Source organism: Mesocricetus auratus, unplaced genomic scaffold (genome assembly GCF_017639785.1).
Source record: "Mesocricetus auratus isolate SY011 unplaced genomic scaffold, BCM_Maur_2.0 Super-Scaffold_100014, whole genome shotgun sequence".
Lineage (NCBI taxonomy): Eukaryota > Metazoa > Chordata > Mammalia > Rodentia > Cricetidae > Mesocricetus > Mesocricetus auratus.
The window spans coordinates 43,532,764-43,553,384 of NW_024429197.1; the positions used below are offsets into that span (position 1 = coordinate 43,532,764).

At 42.8% G+C, this 20,621-nt stretch overlaps 1 protein-coding gene across 5 annotated transcripts in view; it reads right to left on the minus strand.

Annotated features, from left to right (window-relative positions):
• The window catches only part of Fggy (FGGY carbohydrate kinase domain containing), a 407,006-nt gene that overhangs the window by 372,733 nt on the left and 13,652 nt on the right, over positions 1-20,621 (minus strand). For 4 of the 5 annotated variants that reach the window (XM_040757148.1, XM_040757147.1, XM_040757146.1 and 1 more), the window contains exon 2: positions 1,975-2,189. In XM_040757148.1, the coding sequence (XP_040613082.1) occupies positions 1,975-2,178 (204 nt within the window). In that variant the 5' untranslated portion in view covers positions 2,179-2,189. Of the gene's footprint in view, positions 1-1,974; positions 2,190-7,465; positions 7,488-20,621 lie in introns of those variants that run through there. The other variant, XM_013116462.3, reaches the window with a different exon arrangement.

Here is a 20,621-nt window from a genome sequence, read left to right on the forward strand (position 1 = left end):
CTTTTGGGGATCAAGTATCAGATATCCTGCATATCAGATATTTACAATTCATACCAGTAACAAAATTATAGTTATGAAGTAGCAACTAAATAATTGTATGGCTGGGGTGACAGCATGAGGAACTGTATTAAAGGGTCATAGCATTAGGAAGGTGAAGAACCACTGACCTAGACCAACACTTTTCAAAGTCTTCTAGGAGCCCTAACCAGAGGGAACTATCCCCTTGCACTTGGACTCCTAACATTTTGTCTCAAAAATCCATTCTCCTAGCTCTACTCATTTTGTTATCACCACCACCAAAGGCAACAATGATTGCTTAACCCCTGACACTGATGGAACCTTTTGTATGCTTTAATTCACTTAGTCACCATGGCAATCTTACCAAGCTGGGGACCCTTATTAATCTTCTTTTATAGAGAAGGAAACTAAGCAAGAAATGGTAGTTAGTCCAAGATCACAAGCTAAACAATTCTAGAAAAGGGACCCTCGCTCAGGCAATTCAGCTGCACCATGCACACTTTAATATGTCAAAAATGCCACCTCCTTAGAGCTCCTCCTTGCATGCGGTTCTGAGCAGACACACCATACTCCAGGCACACAGCCACATCTCCATACACCAAGTGAGAGGCATGGCCTCAAGCCCATGGGTTCTCTGCAGCTATACTGCAGTAAGAGGCATGGCTGAGCACTAATGACCTGCACTTCTGTGGCTATCGGGGCTGACACAAAAGATGAGCTGGCCACCACTGGGAGATGATTAAAAGTCTGCCATTAAACCAGGCTGTGCAGGAGTAGACCTGCTTTAAGGGAGCTCTTCATTGGGGAACTATATTTTCTTCTTGACAATCTCCTTAATGGCAAGAAGGTTGGAAGAACAAAAGAGACCCAAGGGTAAAGAGCACAAGATTTTCATGGACTCAGGGGCTGGGAGCAGGGAGAGAAGAGGGAAATTAAACAGGCAGAGGAGATGATGACCCCTCTTTGATTTCTGCAGAGTGCTTGGGTGGCCTAACCCACCCCTGTGCAGTTTTCTCCGGTGGCACTAACAGCTGCCCAGAGCTCATCAAAGTTTAAGCAGACCAATCAATACAGAAAAAAAATGGAGGACTGTCCAGCTGAAAATTACCAAGCACCTCATGAATATTTAAGAACCTCAACTAGAAAGAGAGAGAAGAAACAGAACTCAGAAATTCATTTTCTCCTTTAGGAGGTGGAGAGATAAAAGAATGCCTGTTGCTAATAATCATCAAAATATAAAGTCATTTGAATAGCTCCAACTTCAAATACAAACTAGTCATGGCCAGCATTGCTTCCTTCTTGAAACCAGCAATCCCAGCCTTATCACAGGCCACTCTACACGAGCATGTGAGGGGCTCATACGAAGACAACCAGCTTTCCTAGAGTGTGCCATGGTTTCCTGCCTCTATGGGTTACTTTTGTTCTTCCTGCCCAGAATGCAGTGCCCCTTGGAGGATACAAACTCTTTGTTAATACGAGTCAGATGTTTAGGCTCCCACCCTGCAGCTGCCAGTCACTAACTACTAACTACTACCTGAGCGCAGGTAAGCTGGTTAACACTCTCTTTTGCTGTTCTTCCCAGATAAAAATAAAGTGGGGTAGTACTAGCTGTAACAGAGTTCCACCACAGTCTACAATAGAGGCACACTGGGTGTTGCTATGACTCTCACGGCCTTATTTCTACATCTCAGGCTTCGACATCCTCCACCCTGTCTTCCCTGCCCCCCTCCTCTGCCCTCAGAGTCAGCTCTAGCTGCATGGACTGGCTGGAGCAGTCCAACCAGCACATGTCAGCTGTCTGACACTCCCAGTACCTAGAATGTTTGCTTCTGAAAGCCAAAGCCTACATCAACCAGCTGTGTGCCTCCAGTTACCCTAACACCCAAGTGTACAAGTACAAAGCTGCCTAGTAAGAGGAGCATGCACAAGGATGGGACGCCAAGGTTTGGCTCTTACCTTTGTGACATGGCAACACGCTGCCCAGATGTCCTCTGAGGACTGCTCATGGTGGTTAAACTTTGGCTCCCACTTCTTAATTGGCTGCTCTGCAAAAGCCAGAAGTATTCCTCTCTGGTCTACCAGGGCTGCACGGACACTACCTGTTCCAACATCGATGCCCACATAATAATGACCTGGCTCGTGGTCTCCACCGGACATCATGGTTCCTTTGCCTGTTTGAGCAAGTACAAACACTATGTGAAGACAAATAGGCCTGCACAGACAGCCAAGAAACATCTTCAAATTGACAGAAAAGGGAATCCAATTCCCTGAATGGGAGCTGTTTATTATTTATTTATCTAATCAAAGGTTTTATAGGCACTGAGCAAAATGGCCAAAGAACAGGCACATCTAACACATGCCATTCCAATTCCCGGACGGGAGTCAGAAATTAGGCACCTGATTACATAATGGCTTAAGCAAAGTTGGGACAATGATAGGGTAGTAGGAGACAGAAATGGAGCCAGAAGAGACAGGTGTTTATTCTGTCTACAAAACAGCAGCCTTGGGACCAAAAGAAGCATCATTTCCTTGTCAGTCATGCAGCAAATCAGCCTCGCAGGTAGGTATCCTGTGACAAGCAGTGTGCGCAGCAACATGCTCTCCTCTCCTCTATGACTGGAGGAAAAGTCAAAGTAGTCTGTGTTATGCTTTTGGAGCAGGGAAGACTCCAGAAGGCAAGTAGCTTTTGGTTTCACAGTAGGTCCACACACTCCTAAAGAGCAAATGTCCATCAAGATGGTGATGCCATGTGACACGGAAAGGAAAACCAATGCCTGCAAACAAAAGGCATGGCCCACGCTTCACTGGAGCAGCCTGAACTCCCCACCGGTGCAACCCTGAGCCTCTGGCTGCCTCCTTTTTTTTTTTTTTTTTCCTCAAAGGCTTGGCATAATGGTTTTGAGAAGAAACAGATATACCACAGCCATCATAAACTGACTGGGAATTGGGAGGAGACCCAGGAGAGACAGGTTCAAGAGTGTGTTAGATGATATGTTTTCCTGACAGACCCCTGGTGAGTTACAAGGAAACCTGACCTGGGAACCCCTCAGGAATCCCTGGGCCCACAGGGCTGCTCACAGGGTGAGCCACATGGCACCGTCGTCTCCCAGGGCTCTCCCTCTCCAGTCTCCAGGGGTGCAGCCTCCAGACACTAACTTCACTGGCACGGCACAGCTGTCCCCCTGGCCAGCCAGGCAGTCAGAGCTCTTGTGGTCCAACTTTAACCTGAGCAGCAGTGTACACCCTCAACTTTGGAGACACGATGGTTCCTTGGCCACATCGCTCTTGGGGATTCTAAAACAAGTCAGCCAGCAGATGTTCAGTTACTGCTTCCTGGATATTTATTCCAATAAAAAAGAACAAAAGAGGGGGGAAAACAACTTCATTAAAACTGATAGCTTCTGCCTTAACCATGATTTCCCATCTGCATTTGCTCCCTTTGGCTCGGTGGCAGGTGAAGCAGAAAATGGAGACGCAAGAGTAATGAAGCTCAGTGACTCCCCCTGAGCCTGAGAGGGTTCCCAGTCTCAGCAGGTGGGTCCTCCTGTCTCCCTGGCTTTCTTCCCTCGAGAGCTCATATGAACAAGACGGCCAGCTTTCAAACTCATTCCTTCATGCACTCAGCAGCGACACCTTCTCTTTAAGTCATTAACCAAAACAACAAAATTTTAAATGAAACAGATAAACGCTGAGCAGCAAGTCCCATCCTCCCTGCTTTCTCTTAGTGGTTGATGGAGAGTAAAGGAAGTCTTGAATGAATGTGTATTGTTTGACATGAGTACGCCCGTGTCAAGGACCGGCAACTCCTCAGACCCATGGGAATGCGAAAGCCCCATAGAGACTTCTCTACCAAGCTTAGCTAAGCCTGCATCCTCTGTCAGCCATATAGTATAGCCCCACCTCCCATTACAACTGTACACAATAACCCTGCCTCCTCCTACAATGTACACAATAACACCCACCTCCACAGCGCAGACACTGCTGGTGCATGTCCATCAGAGTGCTCAGCCCACCCAGCCCTGCTTTTCCTTACTTATAGTTGTGTGCCTTTCATTCCTAGTATCCCCAGTCAGGTTTCCAGGATCAAGATGGACACTGTAGTGATTACTTTGCTAGGCTCTTTCTCAAGACAGCAGAATACTGTCACTATAGAGTTGACAGCCTGAGGTCTTCAACAGGTGTGGCCCTCTGTGAGCTTCTCAATCACCCCCACCCAAAGGGGGGTCCTAAATATCCTCACAGTCCTGCAAGAATAGTCGTGTTCTGCACTGCTGGGGTTCCTCCCATCACTTGCTCTCCCCTCCCCAGTCCCATCCTCTGCTTCTCTACGGGGGACCTTCTTGCTGTTCTTACACGAGTACAAAGGCTGCCAATGCAGTACAGTATCCATACTTTCATTTCAAACTGTGTCACTCTGGACCACATTTTTTTGGTGGTGTGTTTCTATGTCTATCTCCCTTATTGGACTGAACCTGAATAAAAAGGGAAATTACTGATTTCTGCATCCCCACTTCCTTCCAGTGTCTGGATTATAACTGATTTTCAATAATGATTTATTGAATGAACCTCTGAATCAGTGAACCAATTGAAAAAATAATAATAAAAGATCCGTAGTTTATTTGAATCTCTTAGTCTGTGCTTATACGGGCATGTGTCACTTAACAGGGTTGCTTTCTTAGGAATGCATTAGGTGATGCGAACATTGTGTGTGCACCATACGGTGAGTTTACAGAAACCTAGAAGGTTTCTCAGAAGCATGGTGTGCCCATTGTCCGCCTGTGCTCTGTTAGCTACCACAGTTGCTACCCACACATCACTCCATCTCACAGCCAGCTGGTTTATTCTAATCTCTGTATCTACCAGTCAAGTATTTTCTTAGAGCGCTTACAGCCGCATTCTAAAAGAAGATTTTTTGTTTTGTTTTCACATGTAGCTCCGCTGAAATCAGAGTTATTCTTATGGTCAGTGGTACCCTGATCCACTGGTAGGATTTCTTTCTATATGGAATATGATGACGTAATAAGGGTATCCTTGCACTAGGCACTCTGCTGAGGACAAGGTGACAGACCGTACGAGAGAATGCCTTGACCCATGGCCCTTACCAGCTGTTCCGCCCACCCACCCGCCACTAGCTGCAGGCATCTCATTTTACATGCATTTTTTTCTGCTTCCACCACTGCCATTGTGAAAGCTTGGGGAAGCAGCTCCTTCCCGTGTGCCTATGCTACTCTTCCACTGCTGTACGAAAACACTCTAACACAAGCATCTTAAGGGAGAAAGGGTTTATTCTGGCCCACAGCTCGAGGTCCAAGCCATCATCATGATGGGGAAATCAAGGCTGCAGTACCCTGAACCCACAACTGGAATACAGGCAGTTAGTGAATGTACACTTCTGCTCAGCATCCGATCTCCATTGACATGGTCCAGGATCCCAGCCACTCGTGGTGGGCAGTCTTCTCACCTCAACTACAGAAATCAAGATGATCCCCATGTCAAGCTAACAGCATTAGCCACCACACCACAGACTCAAGAATGCCAATAGTGCCTGCTCTTAACCTAAAACTTTACAAGTTTGAGATAAACCAGAAAATAAATAGGAAATGAAGAATCTCTACAAAACTTCTGCCTTGTACTTAGTCAGGAACATTCTGGCTTCTTTCTATGCTGCCAGTACCAAGCAAGAAAGATTCCCCATGGAGCTGGCCCTGGATTCCTTCTGTTACCACATTCCTCTGCAGGTAGAACACCAAGAAAAATAAGAGAATGATTTCCACTCTCCTGGCGTGGGCTTGCTGTAGACTGAATTGTAAATCTAGGAAAGGAACCTACCCTCAAGAGACCCCTCACATTCTGTGGAAAGTATACTATAACCATTATAGGTACTTCAGACTGTACCCTTGTTTTTATAGGATAGCCAGTGCCAGTCACAAAGTAGAAATTCAACAAGCACTTGGGATCCAGTAAATGAATTGAGTATCAAAAGTATCATTAGGGGGATAATAAAAGTCGCCATGTCTACTATGTATCTGTTGCTTTGCTAAGCAGCCTGTTTACACCGCTGCTTCCTGGTCCCAAAAACCAATGAAGAGACAACTACCATCCCCATTTTATTGACGAGTCCATGCAACCACTAAGTAGGATGGTGAGCCGTACCCACTCAAGCCCTAAACCTGCCTTCTGATAGCCTCCCATTACTAAATGATGACTTACTGAGGACTGTGTTAAGGGCCCTTGCCTATTGTGCTGAGGTTGGCTAACTCAGAGGACAGGCTGTCCTCATCCAAAGACTGTCCTTCTACAATAGCAGGGTGCCTCTATCTAGCAATCCTCCAACTTCCATAAAATATTTCTAGGCACCCTATAGGATGCTGACAGCCCTCTAGGAGCCAAAACGGTGTTCTCCCAGCAGCATTTGCACAAGCCTCCCAGTTCATGATCTTCTAAGAAAGAGATCCTAATTCAGCCTTCAGGTGAACCATTTCTCCATTATTGTGGTCTTTGAAAGTTTCCACACCTGGAGCCTGAAATCAAGCAGTACTGAGCCTTTGAGCACCAAGATTCCCTGAGACCAGATCTGCATGGTTTGAAGCTCTGCCAGGAGACTGAAGCAAGTCCCTTGCCCTTCCCACTCTGTACCCTTTGTCCCTCGGTTACAAGTATCCTCAACTCCAAACTTAATCAGTACCTAAAGAAACAAAAACCTAAGAAATAGAGAAACACTATTCCTTTTCTAATTAGGGAATAAAGGGTTAGAAGAGGACCCTAGGTAAGGCATAGCAGAGACAGAGGCTAGGCCCAAGCAATTCCAAAACCTGCTTTATGAGTGAGGAGGAGTAGAATTGAGGTTTCCTTTCACTGGTTTTAGGCAAAGAGGCACACTCTAAAAAGAAAAACAGCAGTTAGGGAAAGGTGGTCGGGAAAGAAGAAGAAATCCATGGCCCCTGGATGGCAAAAGAAGGAAAAATAATGAAGAGCAATTCAAGCTGGGCTGCACACAAGGACTGAGACATACCTAATATCTCAGTCTAGAAGACGCCTGAAAATTCAGGTCCTTCCAAGTCCCCAGCATGGGGTGTACTGACTCCTGGCCCCTATTTATGATCAAAAGGCTGTTCTCTGTGATAAATATTTATACAGTTCATTAAACAATGGCCTGTATAAATAATATTAGAAATGTGCCACAGGAAACCACAGATTTCACAGCTGATTCTTCAGCAAGCTGCTCAAATGCCAGGAGAGGCATGAAAGTAAGCTGGAAATCAGGGCTGCTCTTTGCAAAACTATTTCAGCCATTTCCTAGAAAGTGGTAAATGCTATGAATTCTCTGCTAAAAATCAACCCCTAGGGAACTGCACTGTCACTGTGTTCCTGTCTTTCCCTTTTAAATAACCTAGTCACAATGAGACTATTTCCCAGAGCCACATCCCTGGGGAGTGGGTGAGCTTACCTCACCTTAGATTCTGCTTCTTAAAGAGCCTGTCCTCCAGGATCAGTTTAGTGACAGCCCATAGAAACTGTCCCAGGAGTGGAGAAGGAATTCAATGTCGTCTTTCAACATTGATCTTTGTACTCTACTGGGAACTCACGTACTCCAGCCACATGCAATTTAGTATTTGGTTACACTGTAATCAGGTTTGGGTAAGACTGAGAGATAAGAGAAATAACAGGTAGGCCTGTGCTGTCCACTTCAGTCTTATTGAAAGGAAGGATTCACTGACATGCTCTAGGATGGTGAGAAAATTTGAAACAGGAAGGAAAAAGTCAAGACAAAAATAATACATGGTTCTCTACAGTTTCTATCAGCATATCCAGGACCAAATAAGTGTGGCTTGCCAACAGGCACTTTCCCTCTAAAAGTGAAAGGAAATCTCCTATGACTGCCCTCCCCCTTCTCCTCAGCTTTGCAGCTTACAGGACACAAGTTTTAGAGTTGTCTGATTGCCAATACTAGCTCAAAAGGAATACTCCAAATATTTAGATTCCCAAGTCTGTGGAATTTGTGCCAAGTAAAAAAAAAGGTATCTTTCATTCAAATTTACCTGTGACCTGGTACAAACCTACAAACAATGTAAGTGTGCTTTGGATGTGAAATATGGAGTGACTAGCATGTCATGGCAGTAGAGTAGTGTTTCTCAGCCTGTAGGTCATAACCCCTTTGAGGTCGAACAACCATTTCACGGGGTCTCCTAAAACCATTAGAAAACACATGCTTACATTATGATTCATAACAGTAGCAAAATTACAGTTATGAAGTAGCAATGGAATAATAACATGGTGGGGGAGTCATTACAACATGAGAATCTGTATTAAGGGGTCACAGTATTAGGAAGGTGGAGAATCACTGCTTTGCAGAGAAGGAAAGAAACAAGAAGCGCCCATCCCTGACAGTTCCTGCAAAGCCCCTGGAAGGGAGCACAAGCTTTTATTCATTCGCAATGTCCACCACTCACCTATAACAAAAGGCCTGGTCTAGTGCAGGCAAAAGGAGGGAAAGCAAGGATAGGGGAAAGAAATATAGATGTATTCCTTAGACAACAAATATCTACCAGATTTCCTGCCCAAGAAAAGCCCACAATACAGAGAAGGAACGGAGAATGAAAATGTCAGTTCTCAGAGACACAGACAAATTCAAAACACTAAACAAAAACAAAACATACAGCAGCACAACCATTTGTCTACAATGAAAGTCACCCACTCATGCCTTGAATGATTAGTCAGTCACCCAACTGTGAAGACTTAACTGAATACCAGCTCTTCACCTGTGAACCCCATGGCATAGGGATCTTCAAGTCCCTTCTAGACACCAGACATCAGGAGAAAACACCAGCCATCATTTTCATTGTTTCTAAGTTCAGGGGTTCTAAAGAGAATTTCCAAGTAGGAGCACTGAAGTTATCCTAAGAAGAGATGTAAGGCTGTGTCTTGACAGGAGAGCACATGGCTAGGCCATCTCTCCATCACCAAAGCACAATGCAGAAAAGGTTCGGCACAAGTGAGGAACTCATTTAGAAACTGATGGATGAACGAACCACTGCTGAGAGAAAGAAAAGTAATGCCCCACATCCCAACAGGCCTACCACTGACTGATTCAAGGTAAGGCAGTTAACACACATCTCTCTTCCCAGCTACAAAATGATATTCAGATTCTGTACTCCGAGTGATTATTGGTAAGATTAAGAAAAGTGGTGAGCATAGAAAAGATTTGAAAGGCACAATTGCTTTATAAATAAGAGAGATCAATGGCCCTGGAAGCCACCAAAGGAAAAAATGCCACAAACACTACAACATCACCAAGGAGCCAGAGACCAGCAACTCAGAATGGAGCTCAGACTCACCACAGCTTCCAGCACTGGGCCTCCTCCAGACTTCACGACCTTTTACTATGTATTATCAGAATTGACCAACAAAATTAACATGACCCAATGTCTATGCATCTCAATGAACTCTACACAGAGCAGTCATTCAAAACAGAAGTTGTGGGGCTTCACATTGGACTTCAGACTTTCACGACTGAATGTATCTTTACACACTTAGCCACCACCAATATGAAAAACCTATGACAGGGTCAACTAGAAAAACAATTAGCTTCAAATCTTCTCTGTATATCTTCTACTATTCGCATTTATTATGTAGACTTTCTTGTTTCTTTTCTTCATGTTATATTATACCCACACATGCATTTGTTTCTATATATGTATGTACTATAAATGTGTGTATATTATTTAATATATATGCATACATATATATATGAAATTTGTGGTTGTGGTGCTTTTTATTCGCAAGTTTTTTTACAACAAAGTTTAAGATGTATATTACCTATCATGACATCTTCTCATCATATCTAAAATTCTCATTTCACACAGACACAAAGCCCAGTTCTCTATGCCAGTATATAAGGGAAATGAGACTGAAAATGAATTATCCTTATGTGTGTAGAAAGCAGTCTTACATTGCTGTGGGCTGGGGGCGTGCACTCTTCACACAGCGGCAGAGCCTTGATGGATGAGAGCAGGACCACTCTACAAGAGGGCTAGGTACTACAAGCAAACCTAACGTGCCTAGCAAACGTGCAGAACGTGCAGATGGCAGCTAAGGAGTTTCTAGCATTCTATCCTACTCATCCTTTCTCCAAAAAATAGAACATTTGTTATTAGTGCAGGAGTTGTGATTCATACTAGATGAGAACTCAGTGTTTTTCTGTATCTGGAGGAGCTTTACGCTTTATAATGAGCAATTTATTTTTAAAAGATAAATACAAGGTAACAGGAAGTGTTCCAGTTAATGTGCCTATTGTTGTGATAAAGGTCATGACCAAAAGCAACTTGGGGAGGAAGGGTTTGTTTGCCTTACATATCTAGGGTCACATTCCCTAAGGAAAGCCAAGGCAGGATTTTAAGGCAGAAACCTGGAGGAAAGAACCAAAGCAAACTGCTGATTACTGGATTGTTCCTCATGGCTTGCTCAGCCTGCCTTCTTTTTTTTTTTATTTTAATTTTAAATAGCTTGTTTTACATGTCAATCCCAGTTCCCTCTCCCTCCCCTCCTCCCGCACTCCCCTTCCACCCTCCTTCCCACCCTATTGCCAAATTCTTCCACATAGGGGATATCTAGAGTCTATCATTTTACTCTTGGTAGGGTCCAGGCACTCCCCCTAAGAGTCCAGGCTGAGAGAGCATCTCTCTTTGTGCTATAGGCACATGAAGACAGATTGTATACCAGGGATAGACACTGATCCACAGCTCAGGGCCCCATAGGTTTCCCAGGCCTTCTCACTGACACTCACATTTGGGGGGTCCAGATCAGTCCCATTCTGGCCTCCCCACTGTCGGTCTGGGGTCCAAGAGCACTCCCCTGTTCAGATCAGCTGTCTCTGCTGGTTTTGCCAGCCCATTCTTTGCCAATTTGCTCATCACTCCTCTCTCTCTGTCACTGGGTTCCTTGGGTTCAGTTCAGTGCTTAGTTGTGTGTTTGCCTCTGCTTCCATCAGTCACAGGATGAAGGCTCCCGGATGGTTATAGACATCAAGTTCATTATCAGGAATGGGCATTCGAGGTGGTCCTTCCACTATTGCTTAGCTTGCCAATTGATGTTATACCTTTAGATCACTCGAGGTCACTCTGGTGCCTGAGATCAGCCTGCCTTCTTATACAACCACTTGTCCATGGGTGGCACCACCACAGTGGGCTCAACTCTCCCACATCAGTCATTAGTCAAGAAAATGACCTTCAAATTTGCCTACAGGCAACTGATGGAGGCATTCTCTCAATTTACCTTCATTCTCCCAAGTAACTCTTGCGGTGGTTTGAAAGAGAATGGCCCCACGGGTTCAGATATTTGAATGCTTTTCTCCCAGTTGCTGGAGTGGTTTGGGAAGAATTAGGAGGTGGGGCCTTGGAGAAGGTCTCTTTCTTTCTCTCTCTCTGTCTCTCTGTCTCTGTCTCTCTGTCTCTCTCTGTCTCTGTCTCTCTGTCTCTGTCTCTCTGTCTCTGTCTCTCTGTCTCTGTCTCTGTCTCTGTCTCTCTCTGTCTCTCTCTCTCTCTGCCTCATTTGTGGATGCAATGTAAACTCAGCTATTGCTCCAGCACAATGCTTGCCTGCCTGCCTGCTTGCTACCATGATCCTGGCATGATGGTCATGGACTAACCTTCTCAAACAGTGAGCCACAAGTCAAATGGTTTCTTATATAAGTTGCTTTGGTCATGGTGTTTTGTCACAGCAATCTATTAGTAATTTAAGACATTTGGTCTGTGTCAAGTTGACAAAAAAAAGTGCTTGTGGCCAAGTGCACAGTCCAGATCCTATGGAAGGTGGGTATAAATCCTTCACTTGTCAGAAAACAGCACAAACTTCACCAAGAAACTTTTGCTTACAGCAAATGAAACTCTGGATCTCACATGTCCTCTTTGATAGAAATCTTGTTCATTATTTGTCACCGCCCCTCCTCTTCCCCTCCCCTCATATTTTACATACAAACCTTGTGTTCCAATAAAACACAGCCCTTGCCTGTTTATAAACCTTCCCTTGCTGTCCCCTTTGCCCTTCCCTTCGCAGAGAGGAGAAAGGTTGTAACACCCACTACTGTGTATGTTGCTTCTCCCATTCACACACAGAGGAATCTAAAATTCTGAAGAATCAGGCTCTTGAAGGTCCCGAAGCCTAGTGTAGAGGGAAGAGACCATGTCCAAATTAGTGTCTGACGCAGCAGGTATAGAAGCCCTACTGCTGGTGAGGCCTTGGGCACCAATCAAACTTCCTTGATCCAAGCCATCATTCTGAGAGGTTTTCTCAGACAGGCATCAGAAATTAGAAATGCCTTCTCCATGCTCTGATTAGCAAATGCTGCCTTTATAGTCCTCATTTTATTATTTTTGTATATGGGTATTTTGCTTGCATCTGTCTGTATACTGTGTGCATCTCTGATACCCATGGAAGCCAGAAGAGGACATCAAATGCCATTTGGCTGAAGTCACAAATGGTTGTGAGCCATTATGTGAGAGCTGAGAGCTAAATCAGGGTCCTCTGGGGGAACAGCCAATACTCTTACCCTCTGAGCCATCTCCCTAGCCTGCTAACTTACATGTCAGTAAGTCTTTCTTCCTTGTATTTACATATACACAAAAGATAGTATAATGTGATAGTAAGGGGGACTAATGAGTTGTGAAGTTAGAAGACTGTCAATACATTAGATGACCAAATAACTTTTTAAATAAAAAGACATAAGGATTCTAATCCTCTAAAGAGTTCTAGAAGTATTATAACTAACAGTGGTGTTTTGAATGAGAATGTCCCCATGGGCTCAGGTTTGAACACTTGGTGCACAGTGGGCGGTGCTGTTTGGGCACATGATGGAACCTTCAGAAGGTGCAGTCTTCCTGAAGGAAGTACATCACTGGGATGGGCTTTAGGAGCCTACAGCCCTGCCCTGCTTGCAATGGGCTTTCTCTGATTGATATTTAGAGATGAAGATGTGGTCTCTCAGCTTGGTGCTCTAATATCCCTCCACGCCTTTCCCCAGAACCTTAAACCAAAATAGGCTCTTCCTTCCATAGTTGATAACTTGTAGTAATGAATACAGCAACCATTCTGTGTACATCAAACTACTCTGTGACTGGCCTCCTCCATAGCAAGGAGCCAATTTCAATAGGAAGGAAGGAGAGAGGACAGAGTCTATCCAGAAGAATACCTATAGACCCCTCACAGGGTCTCCCCTTCTCCAAACCATACTGACTCCCAAGTTCACTAAAACTATAGGCTTGGATTGAAGATCTCTCATTGCCCAGAAGTGGGAAAATGAATTGGCAAGAAGTGGGGTGGGTATCCTATCCTAAATGTGAAGCCATTTTATTTTAATCCCTGATGTGCCCATTACAAAGTTATAGCTGTAACGTGGAAACGATAGGAAACAAGAATTACTTTCGCATATACTCCTCTTTCTGGGAAATGAATTCTTGACCCTTATTTGAATTATGAATAATTTAAATATATATGCAGTTTTCCCCTCTAAGAGGCTGCTGTTGATTTGCTAACATAATTAACTACAAAATCATTTTCTACAGAACTAACCAGTCCTTCAAAGTAATGCCATAATCATTAGCATGTTGGCTGAAATCCACAGATTTTCCCAGAAAGTCACTCAAATTAAAACAGCAAAAGAACCCACCAACCTTAATGAGGATGTCAGACAGACATCTCAGGCAGCCTCAGGGAAAGAAACTAAATCCATTCTGCACAACAAAACACCTGTCCCAGACAAAGGCTAGGATGGTTGTGGTCTTTGGTCTGGTCTCCTGTTTACTTGTTCATGAAATGTGGACAGGGTAGTCGTAAGGCCCAACGAGAAAGGCCTAAAGCAGTGTTTCTCAACCTGTGGGTAACAACCCCCTTGGGGTTGAAGGACCCTTTCACAAGGGTTGCAGCTATTCTGCATCTCAGATATTTACAATACAATTCATAACAGTAGCAAAATCAGTTATGAAGTAGCAATGAAATAATTTTAATGGGGAACTGCATTAAAGGGTCACAGCATAAGAAAGGCAGAGAACCACTTTAGGCCCTAAAGGATCAGTTATCTATAATCAAATATTCAGTTTGAAAAAACTAAAACAGTCTGCCATTCCTCAAACACATCCCTGTCAGGATTATCTGGGCTAAGTTACCAACATATGCAGCTAGAATGATGCTTCTCCACAGACACTCCTGTCTACGTCTCCACTCTAGTCCTTACTCGCTCCTGGGGAATCAACCCTTTATACTACAGCCCTACAAAATTTCTAGTTTGCTACCTTTGGCCTTGGTGTTTCCTTTTCTGAAACACAAATAATAAGAAGGCAGTTCACAAAGAGAGAAATAGAATGAACACATATGTCCTCAGACTCACAAGTAGTGACGGGTGATAAATTAAAACAACACTGAGATATAATTTCAACATAAAGAGTAGCAGATATTAAAACTCTGAAAATGCCCACTTTCCGTTAGAGAATGGACAGGAGAGGATGTACTAAGGGAAGGGGCCGGTACCTCAAAGACTGTTGGCTGAATGCATCCCCGCAACAATCAGGTATATTTTCCTTGGAAAAACAACTCAGTTATTTGCAGACTGATTGGGCAGTATCTGTCAGCTTTTACAGTCTACCTTTACCCAACAGTTTACTAAGAATTGGTGAAACACTGATTCACCAAAAAGCTACACCTTTCATAAATACAAGAGCATCCCTTAAAAAAAGAGAGAGGGAAAATTAACACCTGTTAATGAGAAGGGATTTTTTTAAGACTAATATATCAGTAGTTGTTTAAAAGAATACGAAAACTACAGAAACATGCTGATCATACAGTATTAACTTAAAAAGCAAATTCTGCCAAGCTCACACCACCAATTCTAGCTGACCTCTGACCTAAAGAGCTGAATGAAGAAGGAGGATCGGTGTGAGCTCAAGGCTAGTCTATACTACGTAATGAGTTCTAAGATAACCTAAGCTGCAGAATGAGACCCTGTTTAAAAGATCAAAGTAAAAGAAATAAAATAAATAAGCTCTTGGATGATATGGCATGGCTCCTTTGCATTATCCTTTCTTAAAGGAATAGAGCCTTAAGCAGGCATGGTAGTGCATATCTGGAACATTACTCGGGATGATCATGAGTAAGGGCTGCCTAACTAGTGATACACTGTCTCAAAAAGTAAGGGCTGGGAAGATGAGGAGGTAGCATCTTTGTGACTCTCAGGGTATGGGCTCAGGAGAACCTTGCCAGTACTACCAGGAATCATTAGAAAGGCAAGTGTTCATGCCACACTCCAGCCCATGCCCAGGTGATCCACAGTCAAGCTTGGCAACCATTCTCCTGTTAAGGCATTAATCCATAGAGCTTCAGAGAAAATACATAAAAAGCTGCTTTCTGCAGTAACCCTTTGGGAGATGGAGTGGAATGGGGACCTGGAAGGTAGTGAACTCCCTCTCTCTGTAACTGTATTTTCTCACTGAGACCACCAGCCCACAAATAATGTCATGGAGACTTCTGATTGACTATGAAAGCTAAGCCTGTAGCTTAGGCTTGTTCCTAACTAGCTCTTATAACTTAAGTTAACCCATTTATAATAATATACATCCTATCACACGACCTTATCTCCCTTGCATCTTACACCCCCTGTTTCCATGTCTCCTGGCTTCTCCCTCATCCTACTTTCTCCTACTTCTTCCTCTCTCTGCTAGGAAGTCTCACACATACCTCCTGCCTCGCTACTGACCATTCAACTTTTTATTGTAGCAACTACAGCAACAGAGCTTCACACAGCATGCAAATATCCCATACCACATCACATTAACAGAATTTTCACAAGGAGCATGTTACTACAAGATCATCTTTGAACTGAGCTGAAATGTGGCTTCCAAGCCTTGTATTCATCCTCTCAGCCTAATTTTTTTCTCCACAGGATCATCCAAGCAGCATCTGACCACTTTATGAGAACTTTCCCCCTTGTGTGGTCTGAATGAAAATGGCCCCCACAGGCTCATAGGGAGTGGCATTATTAGGAGATGTTGTCTTGCTGGTGTAATTGTGACCTTGTTGGGGGAAGTGTCACTGGGGGTAGACTTTCAGGCATCAGAAGCTCAAATCAATCCTGCTGCTTCTGAATCAAGATGTAGAGCTCTCAGCTACCTCTCCAGCACTATGTCTGCCTGCATGTCACTATGTTTCCCATCATGACAAAGATGAGTTAAACCTCTGAAATGTAAGCCTGCCCCAATTAAATATTCTCTTTTATAAAAGTTGCTGTGGTCATGGTGTGTCTTCACAGCATTCAACCCTAACTAAGATACCCAGCAAATCCACCCCTCACTGTATTAAGATGACCCCTACAGCCTAGGGATGAGGCTTCTTCCTTCTCTACTATCTATATTCAGATTCTGTAATGTGTAACTTGCCACACACCCAATTTAGGATTTTTTTTTCTGAAACAGAGGAAAGTAGTAAAGCTCACTCCACATATTTAACTAGAATGCTATTGTTAGCCTTGTTTCCCACAAGACAATGCACAGGTGAGTCGAGCTTTGCTGGACACATGGTCAATTCATAGTAAGTCTTCTATTTTCCTTTCCATTGCTAAAGGCCCACTGGGTATCAGATGAAATGAACCCATCATCACACAGTAATACCAAGAACAATGTGTTCTTTAAGCGGTAAGAATGAACATGAGAAAAGCATAACAACACACATATATGAAATCTCACAGTAAAATCCATTATTTTGTAGCTAACTAAAAAAAGTTGATGTGTTATTGAGATGATAAGAGAAACAGTCCAGGTATCCTTACAAACTCAATGAAGAGGGTATTTAATCTTCCTGAAGTCCCATGTTATTCCCCAGGAGTTCAATAGAAAGTAAAGACACCTAAATTTTTCTTTTTTATTAATTTATTTTTTACATTCCAATCCCAGTTACCCCTCCCTTCTCTCCTCCCACTCCCCCCACTCATCCCCCCTCCCATCTGCTCCTTGGAAAGGGTAAGGTCTCCCCTAGAAGTCTACTACATCTGTCCCATCATCTCCTTGAGGCAGGACCAAGGGACCTCTCCACCCCCACACCCCTGTATCTAGGCTGGGCAAAGTATCTCTCCATATAGAATGGGCTCCACTAGGTCAGTTTGTGCATTAGTGTCAGATCTTGGACCCACTGCCAGCGGCCTCATATATTTTCCCAGTCACATCATTGTCACTTATATTAAGGGAGTCTAGCTTGGTCTCCCAGAATCAGTTGGCACCTAAAGCTTTCTTAACCGTATTTGTTTTTAAGCTAACCTCTACCTTAAATTAAAATATTTCTTATAAATATTTTCTGGGGCAACCAAGGGTACTATCAACTTATCCTTAGACAAAGGCCATACTAAGCTTGCCTACAATCATGGTGTGCCCATAACAGCTGGACAGAGAACAACATTTCTAAGAGGTGACGAGGTCTTCAATCATCTGTTCTTTCCACCCATATCACAAGGCATCTTTTTTAAATCCTAAATTAGACTTACTCTAACAGCAAAGTAGCCACATAATTCTACTATCTCAGAAGTTGATAAGATAATTGAATCTATTCTATACAAATCACTCTTGAGTTTACAAACATTCCTACTTTTGACCTACATGAGTCCTCCCCTTTTTTTAATCTCTCTCCCACAGCCAGTTAGCAGAACCCAAGTGACTCAGCATTTGGCCTTGTCTGCAGAGGACTTCAGAACAGCTCAACAACAAATCTAGATATCCGAGGACTAGCAATAAATTCAACCTAAACAATCACTCCTTTACCTGGTCCTCTCTGAACCTACCTCATAGAAACAGCACTGTATAAGACTCCCTCTCGTATGCTCTCTCAGCCTGGACACATGGGGAAGGGCCTAGGTCCTGCCCTGGATGAAATGACAGACTTTGGAGATCCCCTCCAAAGAGGGCCTCACCCTCCCTGGGGAATGATGTGGGCATGGGGTGGGGGGCTGGGGGGGACTGGGGGAGGGACAAAGGTGGAGGGGTGGGAGAGGGAGCTGGGATTGACATGTGAAACATTCATGTTTCTAATTTAAATAAAAACATATATTGAGGGAAAAAATAAAACAAAAAACTCCCTCTCTCCAAATTCCACTTCATAGAGTTATCCTTGCTAATGGTGTCTTCCAAATAAATATTTCTGGAAAAAAGGATGTTTTGTCTGGATAAGAAATCTAATTTTCCTTCATACATCAAGCCCATTTGTTCTCCCAAACATACTATTCACTCTTTCTTCTATTTATGGAGGATGCTGACTCCATTTGTGTATAGTTCTATTGTAGTAATCAATCTACCCTCGTTTTTTGCATAGTTCTTTTTTTTAAAAACAACTCTATTTTTTGGGCATCCTACATTTCCTTCTAATACATTCCTTTTACCATGATCCTCCTGGCCTTTCTATGGGGAAAGTTATCTATTATTGCTGATGCCTTGGTACCTCAAAATCCCTTCTTCACCTTCAAATAGTCCCTTCTATATTGTTTACTCAAAGCCTGCAGTTGACAGCATCTATTTCCAGCCAAAGTAAAGTTACAGGAATCATATCTCCACCAACCCCTACAATTATTTTTAAAAGACAAATAAAAAAAAGCCTTAGACTGTTGGCTTTCTGTCAACAACCATGATTACAGAAAAATTAGGAGAAAACAAAAAAAGAATAATTCCTACAATTGCTCAAGCTAAATGCCTAGGGGTTATTTGCAGACTTTCTTGCAGACTTTCTCACAGAAAAGAGAAACAACCCCAGCTCAGCAGTATCCCTGCATGGTGAGTCATGGAGAACAGCAGGTCTAGAGGAAGGGATGGAGTACAAGAGAGGGAGAGCTGCAGAGGGGAGACACTCAAAGACCTGCACAGCAGATCCAAGACAGAGAAGCATTGCAGGAAAAATCCACTGGGCTCACAAAGAGCCATAACCTACATTTTCATACTCAGTGTTGTAACTCACACAGTCCTAGGCAGAATACAGAATACTACACAGAGTCCAATTGACAAGGCATAAAGCAACACCCCAAAGGGTCAAACTGTTTCCAAATAGCTTATACATGCTCCTGAGAAAATCTCAAATGTATTTACAAAAATATAAGTGTATGGGGGGAGGGCGGAACAGCACTAATGGTGTAGACACATAGTGGTTGCTATCACACACACACACACACAAAAACACACACACACACACACACACACACACGTATATATCACGCATAGGTCTGGGGAGATGGCTCAGCCGATGGAGTACTTGCTGTATATATATGAGGACCTGAATTTGAGTCACAATCATCCTAGGTTTGTTTGGTTTTTTTTATTATTATTTGTTAGTTTAACTCCCAGCATTGTGGAGTAATAACAGACAGATCCTGGGAATTGAATCGTTGCTGAACTTCAAGTTCAATAAGGCAGAGTGTTAGAACAGGACACCTGCTATCCTCCTCTGTCTTTCACACAAGCACTCATGTGCACATATAACCACATACACACATGCACACCCATACATGTACCATCACCCCAACACATACACACAAATTACCGTGCATACAAAGAAAGGGGAACAAACAAGCCAAAATGAAAAACATAAATAAGAATATGTACAGTGACTTAGTATTGGCACTAAGGGGAGGGGAAAAAGAACTGCAATAGCTATATTTTATATTCCAAAGATCTATAGGAAAGACAACTTAAAGTTCAGAAGTGAGAAATGCAAAAAAACATCCTAAGTTGCTGAAATTCAGATACTAAGTAATGTCTGCAATGAAGAACTAATTCTGTAAGATTACAGATTTCAAGAAAAAAATGCATGTGAACTTCAAAATCATACAATAGAAACTGTCCGAAATGTACAGAAAATTTTTAATATTTATTTCTATTATTTTTAATTTTGTGAGCAGTATGTGCATTTGAGTAGAGATTTCTGAGGAGGACCTACTCATTGGAGTTGGAGTTACAGCCAATTGTGAGCTGTTTGGTACGGGGATTGGGAACTGAACTTGAGTCCTGTGGAAGACCAGCAAACACTCTTAAACACTGGGGCATCTCTCCAGCCCAAACAGAAAGATTTTTGAAGTGGAAATATAGAATAACTTCATGAGGTCAAAGGACCTTGAAATGGGAGCTCTTAAAGGAGGTGACAAAAGAAAACAGACAACAGAAATATTAGAAATATTAGATCAAAAACTTTCCAGATGTGATGAAAACTATAAATCTACCTATCCAAGTATCTCAAGGAATTAAAAAAACAAAGAATATAAAAAACCTAAATCAAGAAATACCATAAACAAGTGGTTGAAAACCATTGAAAAAGATAAACACTTTATACTAACAAGAAGAAGAGATGCTATATAAAAAGAATGAAAATGTCTCAGAAATAATGCTAAGATTAAGATATTTTAAGTATAAAACATAAAGAACTCTATAATGTTCACAATTTAAAAATACCTTTCAAATAAAAGGTGAAATAAAGAACTTCCCAGGCAAATGAAACATAAAACCTAATCAGCAGCAGAACTGCACTATAAAAATAAGGGAAAAAATATACTGCACAGAAATGTACACCTATAAAATACAATGAGGACCACGGAGTAA